Below are 13,040 nucleotides of genomic sequence, written 5' to 3'. Positions count from 1 at the left end.
TCTCTGATAGCCTCATTTCTTCTAGATTACATTTATACATTTTACCCATTTTATAATCCATAGATTGTTCAGGAATTTGCAGAATGCTTAGGCTGTAAGATCTCCCATGTTGAAATTTTAAAAAAGACAGAGGAACAGCATAAGGTTCCAAAGAATAAGAACCTACCCAATGAATCTACTAAAATTTTAACATACAATACATATAGGTATACGTTTATCAAGCAGTGGTAAATTACCACTGCCGAGTTCACCGGCAATCTCACCGAGTCCCTGTTTATGAATCAGTGTAGATCACTTCTAATGAGAGAAGATCTACAAATGCTTTGAACACTGGAAACCGACTGCTGTTACTTTAATCTCCTGAGACATAACGAGATTACAGCAACAGGGAATCAGTGAAACACACAGGTGTCAGTTTATTAAACAGTGGTGAATTACCACAGCTGAGTTGGCGGCACTCTCACAGGAGCTCAGAGGAGACCGCTCTCTTCAGTACCTCTCACTACACATTATTGATAAAGTTAAAGTCCCCCGCCCCTACACAAATTATATATATATATGTCCTGGATCAAAGTCCAAAACAATAGCATACCCTATACAAAGATACAGAGGTGTGTATGTATATATATATATATATATATATATATATATATATATATATATATATATATATATAGATTACAACTACATTATCCACTTTCCATGCCTGCAGGATGTTTGGACATCTACAAAAATTATCCTGCAGAAGCTCATCCCCTGTTGGAACTCTCATTTCCATTGAGAAAGGTTATGAGCACCAAGACTGAGATCATGTGGAACCCACATCACAATTCAAACTACAAGTGCTGTAGAAGGCATTTATAAACTACAGAACATTTCCCAAGGGATCTAGAGTGGAGCTAGCAACTCTTTAGTGGTGAATCAGAGTGATCTACATTGCCCTAAAACATTGACAGCAACAAATCTTTTGCTACTCACAGCACTACTAATATATACATACACATATATATACATACACATATATATACACATACACATATATATACATACACATATATATACATACACATATATATATATATATATATATATATACACATACATACATATATACACACACACACACATACACACACACACACACACACATACACACACACACACACATATATATATATATATATATATATGCACATACATACACACACTAGTTTTTATAATTATTATAGAAGGGAGTTTAGGTATTCCTGGGAAACCACTAAACCGCAGACTGCAGATATGATATCTTCTCAACAGCACACAGTGTGAATTATTAACATTTACTTTTGATTCATCTTTTATCTCATGCTCAAGGCTCTAATCTTAGACAAAGGATAGAAAACCGAACACTTTAGTAGACTGTATGCATTTGTTGAAAAAAAACACAAAAACACAACACCACAATGCAATAAGTGATTTACATAAAATATAGCAAAGGAGAAAACGCTTTCAAAAGCAGTAGGTAATCCAATTAATTGCTACGGTAAACTGCTGCTTTGGTTTTACTAAATTGGCGCTTGTCAGCGGAGTCATCCAATGATGTAGCTGGACACAAATAACAAGAGTACCAGGTCTTACACTACCTGTTCTTCAGTAAGGAGAACAGGAAAACGTTCACTAAAAATGTGCAAAGATGTCATTATCTATATTCATTCAAGGTGTAGGAAAACAAATACTTCCCATTTAAGGTTTTATCACTTCAAATGAATCACTGAATAAAATAATATCTAAATAATGACTAATGATGTTATTCACATGCTCCATGCCCTGATGTAACTGCTGTCATTTGTTGCATAATAAAACAGGTTTACAGCACATACGATGCAAAAAAATAACAAACCGAATTAAACATTTCTACCATACTAGAAGTCTGGCATCACTTCCTGAGTGGCAGGTGCCTTAAAACAGACATGTGTAGTGTAGCTTTGATTTCACAGCTAAAGAATGCAAGTGTGTGAATGGGATACACTATGGCAGAATTCAAACTAAACAATCTGACTATAAAATGTACACTTATCTGTAAATAAAATGCTAGGTAATTAAAGCAGACCTTCACCTGAAATGACAGTCAGCATTATTCTCTCCAATTACCCCCTCAATTACAATGATTTTTTTCAGGAAGCAAGTAGCTATACCCAAGATACTTTGCCAAAGCTTTTTTTTTTTTTTTTTTTTATAGGCCATACCTAGTATGCCCATGGCTTATGGCTGGTTATAGATCACTGCAGCAGCACAGCAGTTCAGGTAGGATCCCGGATGCGAATTTTGGATCAGGGCCACCCAAACTAGGGAAAAAATGTGTATTTAGAAGGTTCACTGAGAATAACCCCTGTAATCATTTATTCTTCAAGAAAAGTTAAAAAGGACTGTCTAATGTACCCAACAGACATTTCACCTGCATCAGGAGATTGTCCTCTCTTTATGGGCAACTTAAAGCTGAACTTCAGGAATGCTTTGTAAAATGTGCAGGCATACTAAAAGTTAGATCCATCAAAGAAGCATGCCATCTTGTGCATTTATCTCAATAATTTCCATCTGACAGTATTAAGGAGCTCTAGGAGTGTAGCTATCACTAAACACCTGGCGCTCTGAAAAGGAGAGATATTGTCTTTTCATGCACAGCATCTCCGCCTGCCCTTCCCCTCTGCTGTTCATTCTCAGAAGGCTTTGTATTCTGTGAATTATTTCACTTAATACAATGCATTCTGTGATGAGGCAGGAGGAAGAGAGGGGCAGGAGGAAGAGAGGGGCAGGCACAATGGTTGCATGCGACTCTGCAGCCTCAGGAGCTGAGACCAGAGGGGTCCAGTGTCGGAACACCAGTACAGTACTAGATGTTCCTGACAATTATGAAAAAAATGTAAACTGTAAATTAAAGAGATCAGTCCAGGAGGTGGCATGAACCTCCCTTGACTTAACCACTACTAATCCAGCACATTTTAAAAAGTAACTGAATTCCTAGAGTTTAGCTTTCAGATAACTCTACATATACTATATTGCCCAAAGTATTGGGATGTCTGCCTTAACTTGTATGAACCTAGTGTGAACTTTAATGGCATCCGTAGTCTGTAGGGTTCAATACTGAGTTGGCCCACGTTTTGCAGCTATAACCACTTCAACTCTTCTGGGTAGGCTGTCCACAAGGTTTAGGAGTGTGTCTATGGGAATGTTTGACCATTCTTCCAGAAGCGCATTTGGCTCACAGTCTCCGCTCTAATTCATACCAAAGGTGTTCTATTGGGTTTGGGCCAGGACTTTATGCAAGCCAGTCAAGTTCCTCCACCCCAAACTCGCTCATCTATGTCATTATGGACCTTGCTTTGTGCACTGGTGCAGTCATGTTGGAACAGGAAGAGGCCATCCCCAAACTGTTCCCACAAAGCATGAAATTGTCCAGAATGTCTTGGTAGGCTGACGCCTTAGGAGTTCCCTTTACTGGAACTAAGTGGCCAAGCCCAACCTCTGAAAAACAACCCTACACCATAATCCACCCTCCACCAAACTTTACACTTGGTACAATGCAGTCAGGCAAGTACCATTCTCCTGGCAACCTCCGAACCCAGAAACGTCCATCGGATTGCTAGACAGAGACGCGTGATTTGTCACTCCAGAGAACACGTCCCCACTGCTCTAGAGTCCAGTGGCGGCTTGCTTTACACCACTGCATCCAATGCTTCGCATTGCTTTGGTAAGGCTTGAATGCAGCTGCTCAGCCATGGAATCCCATTCCATGAACCTCTCTGTGCACCGTTGTGCTTATCTGAAGGCACTATAAAGTTTGGAGGTCTTTAGCTATTGACTCTGCAGACAGTTGGCGACTTCTGTGCACTGTGCGCTTCACATATACTGACCCCGCTCTGTCATTTTACATGGACTACTACTTAGTGGCTGGGTTGCTTTTGTTCCCAGTTGCTTCCACTTTATTACAATACCACTAACAGTTGACCGTGGAATATTTAGTAGCAAGGAAATTTCACAGATGGACTTATTGCACAGGTGGCAACCTATCACAGTACCACGCTTAAATTCACTGAGGTTCTGAGAGTGACACATTCTTTCACAAATGTTTGTAGAAGCAGTCTGCATGCCTAGGTGCTTGATTTTATACACCTGTGGCCATGGAGGTGATTGGAACACCTGAATTCAATGTTTTGGAGGGGTGTCCCAATACTTTTGGAAATATAGTATATATTGAACAGGCCACTCAGCCTGCTTGGGCTCAGTTCTGGGTGGAACAATCTTCAACATACTGGGCCTTACACCGATCCTAGAATTGTGCTCTGAATAGAACTTCCTATAGCTTGACTATGCTGGAATCAATAGCAGTATAACAGTGATGCAAGGCACATGGGATCATGTATCCAAACGGTCATGAAATGTAGTTAATCGACCCAATAATTACAGCATATGTTGGTTCTATTTGCTCCTAAATGAGACCAAAACAGGGAGAATCCCAAAAGGAAGGTAACCATTTGACCTAAAAATTAAAAAAAAAAAAAAAAAAACATATTCTAGGGCTGTGTAACAGGCATATCCCATGTTACCTGATATGCACATGTGTATTGCAGCTCAGTGACTTGCTAGGTAGGACGCAAGTAATGCATCCCCAACACACATCTTACAAAAGAAGCCAGCAGTTGTAGCAACCATATTTCCATTTTCACAGGTTCTTCCCAAAAACACAAAAGGTAACTATAAATGTAATAAAGGTTTCTGGGGACACACAGTTAAAAAGGAACTTTAGACAGAAAATAGGTCCTATGAGAACACTTCATGCTGGCTCCTTTTGCAGGTGTAGCTATGTAAAACATTAAAAATAACTGCCTATACTGTTTAAAATGGAGTAATACACTGTCTGACCCTGCTCTGCACATCATGCTCAGCAGCTCTTTTTTTTCCCAGCACAGTACCAAAGTTGTAGAGTCCGATCTGCTAACAGCCTAAAGATTTACGGCTGCTCAGGGGCTTTGGGCTTCAGCAAAATGGCGGCCTCCAGCAAGAAGAAACGGGAATAATGCTGGAGACAATTTACTGCATACACTAATTTTGGTAGCATGATTATTAATGTGGAATGTATGTGCCTTGCTAAAGAACATTATTTTTTATCAAATTATGGGTAAATGTCCGCTTTACGTGTAGCATCCAGAAGCCAGCCAGTTACAGTTAGTTTGTGAAATTTAGATCACTTTGTTCTTGCTTTATTATCAACTGTTTGCATTAGCTACTAAGCATCTTACACAAACAGTACAAAGTACATTATGCTATACAGAAATATTATATTGCATGTTAAGAGACGAAGAAACAAATCAGTGGGAAAATACTTAAGATAAAGTGCCAATCTCTAATGATTATTTACTTGCTGCAGAGCTTTATGACACTAGTGGTTTATAAATGGATGTAACAAACATCATCCATACAAAGGGTGCACACATCTACAGCAAACAGTTATTAGGATTTGTTTTCTTTAAATCCACAGTGTCCGTTTAGTTCTACACTGCCGCCACAAAACAGTGCAAGGTCTACTAAAAGAGTGTCTAGCCTTGTAAACCCTATCATTTTCAGCCAAGGAAGCTGTCAACTTAGCCTCTGATCTTCAACTGCCGTGGTGCTGAACATGTGATCAGTTATGACACCAGCCATTTGATGGTTTGACAGTTAGGTTGAAAGCCCAAGCAAATATGACTGTTTTATAATCTGTTAAATCAATGTATTTAGTTACGCTTTAAGAATTCCTCAAACTGAAAGGGCACATTTATTTCAGTTGAATACTACTGTATTTCAGGATGTTCATAACATTTTTGAATATGTTCAGTTTACATAAAGTAGCAAAAGTGGGCTGTTCAATGAACTGTAGAAATAATGTAAGGCCAAAAAAAAAATGCGTCTTAGTGCTGGTTTGGATGTGTTTTGAACCGCGTGCAATCCACATGGTGCCTGTTCACATATGTCCGGTGCACTGACGGTGCGGATTCAGTACGCTTTGAAAAAGAGTCCTATACGATTTCTGAGCAGTGCGGTCTGGTTCAGGTGCAGATTACAGGCAATTGACTTCTATAGGAACCATTTCTAAACCGCACATGTGAACAGGATAAATTCCTGACCTAATCCCGTCCTGAACCTGACATGAACCACTGAAAAACTTCTGCATCAACTAGCTGTAAAACCTGAGCTTCAAACTGCACATGTGTGCATCAGCTCTTATGCAGACCATACATGGGTCAAATTTTGAACGAATTTTCTTTAGAAAATTGGAAATTTTGTGCGTTTTATAATCCGATGGTGCCACCATTGATTTAGAAATTCGACCACCGAAGCCTTTCATTTCACCTCGTGTTGCTACAGAAAAGAAAAGAATTTGCAATTCTTTCCAGGTCACAGCTCATGCTCATTTCTTTTTCAGTTACATTTCTCCCATCATTGATTAGAAATTTGTTTTTCCAAAAATTTCCAATATACCAAATCACTCAAATTCAATATTCGCTCGAAAATCGACCGTTGCTGTGATCCACTAAGGGTGCAAAATTCTAAAGAAAATTCTTAGAAAAGATTTCAACCCATGTATGGCCAGCTTTAGTCTGAATTTTGGTATAATCAGAAAACAGTACTGACAATACACATCTATGTAAGAACAAAGAATACGTGACCTGTAACAATGTGACTAATCTTCAAAATATCAGAGCACATGTTTCATTATCATTGTTCTCCATTCACTCAGCCTTTCTCTAGCAGAATGTCCAATTTGCTCTGCATATCCTAACTCAAATACCATGTGCTTACCATACTCCAGGTCAATATATCCCTGACAAAATGCTCATAAACATGGGGCACTGTAATGAGAATTTAAAAATCAACTGTATACCAAAAACATGCCGTTTATTTTTTTTTTGGCTGGGTAAGGGTTTACATTTTGCGGAGCCCCAAAAATGTGGTCAGGTGGCTCTGTAACCACCAGAAGTAGTTTTACCTCAAAACTTTTCACCATCTCTTAAAATCCATAACACGCTAACGGCTGCAGTAGTAGCTACAAGTTTGGATAAACCCCTTATATACCAGGAAGTTTATAAACATACCTTGGTAGACAAGAGGTAAAGAATATCTAAAGTCATTTTCTTTTTGTATTACAGCAGGGAAGAATTAAAACTCAGTTGTGGTTTTTTTTTTTTTTTTTGTGCCATTAGAGAGAATTTCCTCCACTCCGTTTCACAGAAAAACAGTAAGTGGGAGAAACTGTATCATGGTAACCAGTCTCTCATTCCAGTTACAACTCACCATTTTGGATTCCCCCTAATTTTTGGCCCCAATGGACTATGACAAATAGAGAGGGTGAATCTCTCCAGCACAAACAGGAATACAAACATAACAGGGTTTTAACCTTTCCCTCTGAAATCCAAAACAAAAAACAAATGTTGGCTTTAGATACACTTTAGGTTCCTCTCATATCCTTTCTTAGAGATGCATTTCACTTGGATGGGGCATGAGGCAAAAACTCAACAAGGGGACGGCAATAACACACTATTTAGTAAGGTAGGTGTGACAAATATCCCTGGGACAGGAAGTCAGGAGAAATCTCCTTAGTGTGGCTTCAGACAGCAATAAAAATCCAACAAAGGTTCTAAAAGTAAAAATTATATATATATATATATATATATATATATATATATAAATAAATGTAGAGACATGTAGATATAGTTAACAGTATGCAGCATCTATACGCACTAACATACTACATTACATTTTAGAGACAGGAAGGGGTTCAACTGCTTTTACAATTTTGCACAACAATTGTCTCTCATTTCATCAATATGTATGTGCCTTAAAAATGTTATGTTACAGTTCTATTTCCTATGGGACAAACTACGTGTACTATTTTGTCCTGTTTTACTAAGTGTTTACTAACCCAAGTTATGAGTACTGACCTGCTCCCAACGAAAATGCACATTGCAGGGAAAAAAAAAAAACATATGCTTTGTCTTCCTTTAAGGAGCCTGTAACACTGCAAAGCAGCATGCTTACATAGTAAAATACACAGACCACATAGTAAAAGAGCACAGTTAACCCTTTGATTGCCCAAGATATTAACCCCTTCCTGCTGTGTCATTAGTACAGTGTCAGTGCTTTTTATTAGCACTGATCACTGTATTAGTGTCACTGGGGACGCCAGTGTCAGCCAGTTCTCCCCCAGTGTCAGAATGCCCACCGCAGTCCTGCTATAAGTTGCTGATCGCTGTCATTACTAGTACAAAAAATTTTTTAAAAAAAGAAACTTCCAGTATATATACCGCCATTAGTAAATGCTATAATTTTCACATAAACCAATTAATTTACACGTATTGGGATTTTCTTTTATCAAAGACATGTAGCGGAATACATTTTGGCCTAAATTTATGACAAAATTAGAATTTTACATTTTTTTACTGGAAATGTTTTATAACAAAAAGTCAAAAATATATATTTTTTCAAAACTGCTGCTTTTATTGTTTATGGCGCAAAAAAAATAATCGCAAATGCGATCAAATACCACTGAGAGAAAGCTTCATATGTGGGGGAAAAAAAAGGACATAAATTTCATTTGGGTGCAGTGTTGCATAACCGTGCAATAGTCAGTTACTGTAACGCAGCGCCGTATCGCAAAAAATGGCCTGGTCGGGGGGGGGGTGTAAATCCTCTGGAAGGCAAGTGGTTAATGCGTTCTATATAATCTGCATGGAGGACTATGACAGGGCTACATAGTAACATAGGAATGATCAATTGATGCCATTACAGAACATGTGGTTCAGACTCATGCCAGGAACAAAGAGGCAGCAGTTTAGAAACAAGGATGTAAACATACCATTATACAGGAATGAAAAGGGCACAAAGTTTACTATATGCAAGCAATCCACTCTATACATATTACAGAATCGGGTATCAGGACGACCTAGCCGTTCTCCCAATTTCCCACTACCGAGGAAACGAGCCCCCCTAACAGTACACAAGATAACACCACCATTGCAAATCATCTACTAGGACGGCTGCCAAGCGCTGACGCCGCGCACGGCAGTCGGGAATTGTAGTTCCGGCCCGCACACCGGCGATGCAAACAACAGCGATTCCGACTACAAATCCCAGAGGCCTGCACGCGGCATGACAGCTGGGCGGCGTTTTCTAAGAATTCCGTGACGCAACACGAACGTGCAGCCAATCAGCGCGCAACAAGGTGGAATGTCAACAAACAAGGAGGCGCCCACGTGATAGTGAAAGCCGAACGGGGAGAATGCACAGGCTGATGGCCGTGAATGGGAGGGGAGCTCTGTGAATGGGGTGATTGTCGTCGTCGTCCCCCCGCCTTAACATATTACAACTCTGACATTATACAAAGCCAAATCACTAAAGAAAGTGAGTGACAAGAACTAGATCGAATACAGGATTCAATGCCAGGTGTCAGCGACATGAACACATCTTTTATTATTTATATTAAAAATAGATGTTCTGATTATTTACCTGGAAATCATATAAGGCGACAATGTTTTCATGTTTCAGCTCCTGAAATGGAAACACCAACTGTCAAATCACGTATTAAATCTTCAAACTGCTAATAAGGAGTACTCAGCACAAAGCAAGCATGGGGTTACCTTTAGGATTTTGATTTCCTTCCCTAAAAGGGTCTGAGACTTGGCCAGGTTTTTCTTATTGATGCATTTGACTGCAACCTCCAGGTCCTGCTTCTGTGAATTGGAACACAACACAAGGTAAACCTCCCCCCCAGATTATAGAATATCACAGAAAACTATACAATTCAGGATGATCCCACTAGTCCAGACATGTCCAGCCCACAATACAGCGAGTACACGGCCAGAGGATGATCAGGGAACACTCCATGTGCCAAAGGCTGGATTTAATTTCTGACCCATGCTGGGGTTCCCAGAATAGCTCTAATCTTAGAAGGCTGACCAGTTTTATAATACAAATGTCCCCGATTAAATAGCAGCACTGTGTCCCATGCACTTAGGTCATGTGTTGTTAGAATATCTAGAATACATGTGTTTGCTAGCATCACCTTCCATCCAAAAATAGCATCACCATCCAGGTAGTTTAGTAAACAAAAATAGTTCAACTTTTTAGTGTAGGGTTTTTTTTATCTCAATGGGTAAGTACTGTAGCCTTGAAGTGCTGGGGACCAGTCTTTCAGTTTCAAGTTGGCCCCTAACTGCATGGAGTTTGTAGCCCCCACCCCTATCTGAATGAATTTTGTAGACCCCCCCACCCCTATCTATTTCTGTGGATATCTAACAACATTCCAAAAGCATACAGGGTGATTGGAGAACAATAACAAGGACAATCAGCTAGAAACTTCACAGGAGCAAAAAAAGGATTCATGTTACATTGATTTATTACACACACACACAGGCGCGCGCGTGCGTGTGTGTACATGGGCAGCACAGTGGCTAAATGGTTAGCACTTCCGCCTGGTAGGACTAGGGTCGCTGGCTAAAATCCCAACCACGGCACCAGAGTTTGCATGTTCTCCCTGTGCCTGCGTGGGTTTCCTCCGGGTACTCCGGTTTCCTTCCACACTCCAAAGACATGCTGGTAGGATTGGATCCTGTCTAAATTGGCCATAGTATGTGTACATATAAATGTGAGTTAGGGACCTTAGCGTGTACGCCCCTTGAGGGTTAGGGAGTGATGTGAATGTACAATATATATGTAAAGCGCTACGTAAACTGACATCAATATATAAGTACCTGTAATAAATAAATATATATACACACACACACACATATATATATATATATATACACACTGTGTATATACTTAGAGTAGGGAAGGGTTACAACTTCTGTCAGGTTTTCTTGTCTGTGTCCCCACAAGGAAATATATCTTCTCTATTTGTCCTGTTGGCCAACATTGTGAGTTATTACCAGATCCCAACAGAAGGGACATCTAACAAGGGGACACTAGACTCTGTAACTCTCAATGGCACCCCCATACACTGAAAAACGCGGCGCACTATCGGGTGTGTGAAACTGCTTGGTGTCACAGCACTATGCAGCCGCGTTTTGGAAAAACAAAAATCGGAGACTATTTCCCCACGTTTACTGCAGGTACAGAAGCCTGAAGGACAGCTGTGCCCACTCAAGCACGGCACGTAGGACCCACACAAGTGTGAACCCAGCTTTAGAGGGTATTACATCTTCTAGCCTTGGAGTGAGAACCTCTTACTTCCTGTTGCGTCCACAGGACAAGAAGTGAAGGGAAATCTCCCCAATGGGTCTTAGGTTCCTAGTGTTTTAACCCTTTCCAATACAAAATTAAGAAAAAAACCCTAGCTGTGCATTGAGACTGAATGGTTCTATATAATCTGCACTGAGGTAGGGAACATACATGTCAATAGGCGGCTATGACAGGCCCAGTGGTTGGGAGTCATGGCAGCAGTCATATAAATAAAGAAAAGACAAGACAAGGATGTAAACAGACACAGGCTAACATAAACAGAGGCTGGAGGACGCCTGCCTTCCTTACCTCTTTGTGTCTGCCTTTGAAGACCACAGCAAAAGCTCCATGACCGATCAGGTCTTTCCGACTAAACTCGAATTTGCCCACAGACTCCATGATCGATTCGTGGCCAGAGACAAGGACAACAGACTGGGGGTTTGGGGATGAAGTAAAGAAGAGGCGAGGATGAGGATGAGGCGAGGGAGAGATGCGATCAGGAGCTGAGCAGCAGCTGGAAGAGAAGAGCTGCTCTCCTGTCCACCTCCCTTCTGCTGAGGATCAGGCTCCTGGGGCTCACTGACATGGGCTGCTGCTCCCAGCGCTCCGAGCTCCCCTGCTGCATGATGCTGGAAGATGTGTCCGGGCTGGAAGGGGTGACGGTCCCCCTAGAAGAGGAGGAGATAAGGCCCCCCTCCCTGACACAAGCCCTCCAGTGCCATGGTGATAGACGGCCAGCTGATGTAACCTGTATCTCCGTCCGTCTACTCTGACCCGATGAAGAGGGCCGCTTTGTTTACAGGCCAGGCCTGTCCTGTCCTCTGCACTCAGCCTGCTGCTACCTCTGTCACCGCTGGGAGCTGATAATAAGGCCCACAGCCGATTGCACAGCGTAGACCTCTAGCTGCTTGGAAGCACTGCGCAGGCGCGGTGGCTCAGCAGACATCAGGAACTGTACATGCGCATGCTAACCTGCTGCTGTTGCTTTGTTATTGCTAAGTGCTCTGAGTAACCCGAGCGGCCATAGAGGACAATGCTGAGACGTGCGAGGAAAGCTCAAGCGTTCCACCTGTTGTTCTACTGCTGCTTTCCTTTAGGGTCAAGAATGAATGGGTGCAAGTTACCTGTAACAGAACACCATTACAACCCGAGGCGGCATTCTCACTAGCCTCCATGTTAGGTTTATGGGAACGCAGGAGGAAGCATCTGGACATTGTAACATGGGGTCACGCGAGTGTGCGCACGCTGGTTGCGAGCAAGGCCGTGGATAAGAGGGTACCACTGGTCCTCCTGTACGGGCCCAGGCAGATGGAGGGCAATTGCTGCAACCGATCCCCTGTACAGGCCCAGGCCAGCAGGGGGGGCAATTGCTGCAACCGATCCTCTGTACGGGACCCAGGCCAGCAGGGGGGCAATTGCTGCAACCGATCCCCTGTACGGGGCCCAAGCCAGCAGGGGGGCAATTGCTGCAACCGATCCCCTTTACGGGGCCAAGGCAGCTGGGGTTCAATTGCTGCAACCGATCCCCTGTACGGGGCCCAGGCCAGCAGGGGGGCAATTGCTGCAACCGATCCCCTGTACGGGGCCCAGGCCAGCAGGGGGGCAATTGCTGCAACCGATCCCCTGTACGGGGCCCAGGCAGCTGGGGGGTAATTGCTGCAACCAATCCCCTGTACGGGGCCCAGGCAGCTGGGGTGCAATTGCTGGAACTGATCCCCTGTATGGTTTGCAGCAGCTGTAAGCTGGCTTCTCTCTCCTGCTGGTTTTTGGCTGCTGCAGACAGTGCCATACAGGGGACCAGGGGGTAA

General features: G+C 42.0%; 1 protein-coding gene across 6 annotated transcripts in view; it reads right to left on the bottom strand.

Moving 5' to 3' along the window:
• The window catches only part of ULK1 (unc-51 like autophagy activating kinase 1), a 130,850-nt gene extending 118,694 nt beyond the window's left edge, over positions 1 to 12,156 (bottom strand). For 4 of the 6 annotated variants that reach the window (XM_089686144.1, XM_089686143.1, XM_089686145.1 and 1 more), the window contains exons 1-3: positions 11,542 to 12,155; positions 9,651 to 9,743; positions 9,520 to 9,561 (exon numbers count right to left, since the gene is read on the bottom strand). In XM_089686144.1, coding sequence (XP_089542270.1) covers positions 9,520 to 9,561; positions 9,651 to 9,743; positions 11,542 to 11,631 — 225 coding nt within the window. In that variant the 5' untranslated portion in view covers positions 11,632 to 12,155. Of the gene's footprint in view, positions 1 to 9,519; positions 9,562 to 9,650; positions 9,744 to 11,541 lie in introns of all 6 variants that reach the window. The other 2 variants (XM_089686140.1, XM_089686141.1) reach the window with 1 other exon arrangement.
• Between the last annotated feature and the right edge of the window lie 884 nt (positions 12,157 to 13,040).

Source organism: Staurois parvus, unplaced genomic scaffold (assembly GCF_062004578.1).
Source record: "Staurois parvus isolate SC_StPar_1 unplaced genomic scaffold, SC_StPar_1.0 ptg000392l, whole genome shotgun sequence".
Lineage (NCBI taxonomy): Eukaryota > Metazoa > Chordata > Amphibia > Anura > Ranidae > Staurois > Staurois parvus.
Note: the sequence above shows the minus strand (reverse complement) of the source record. Positions and strands in the feature narration are given on the sequence as shown.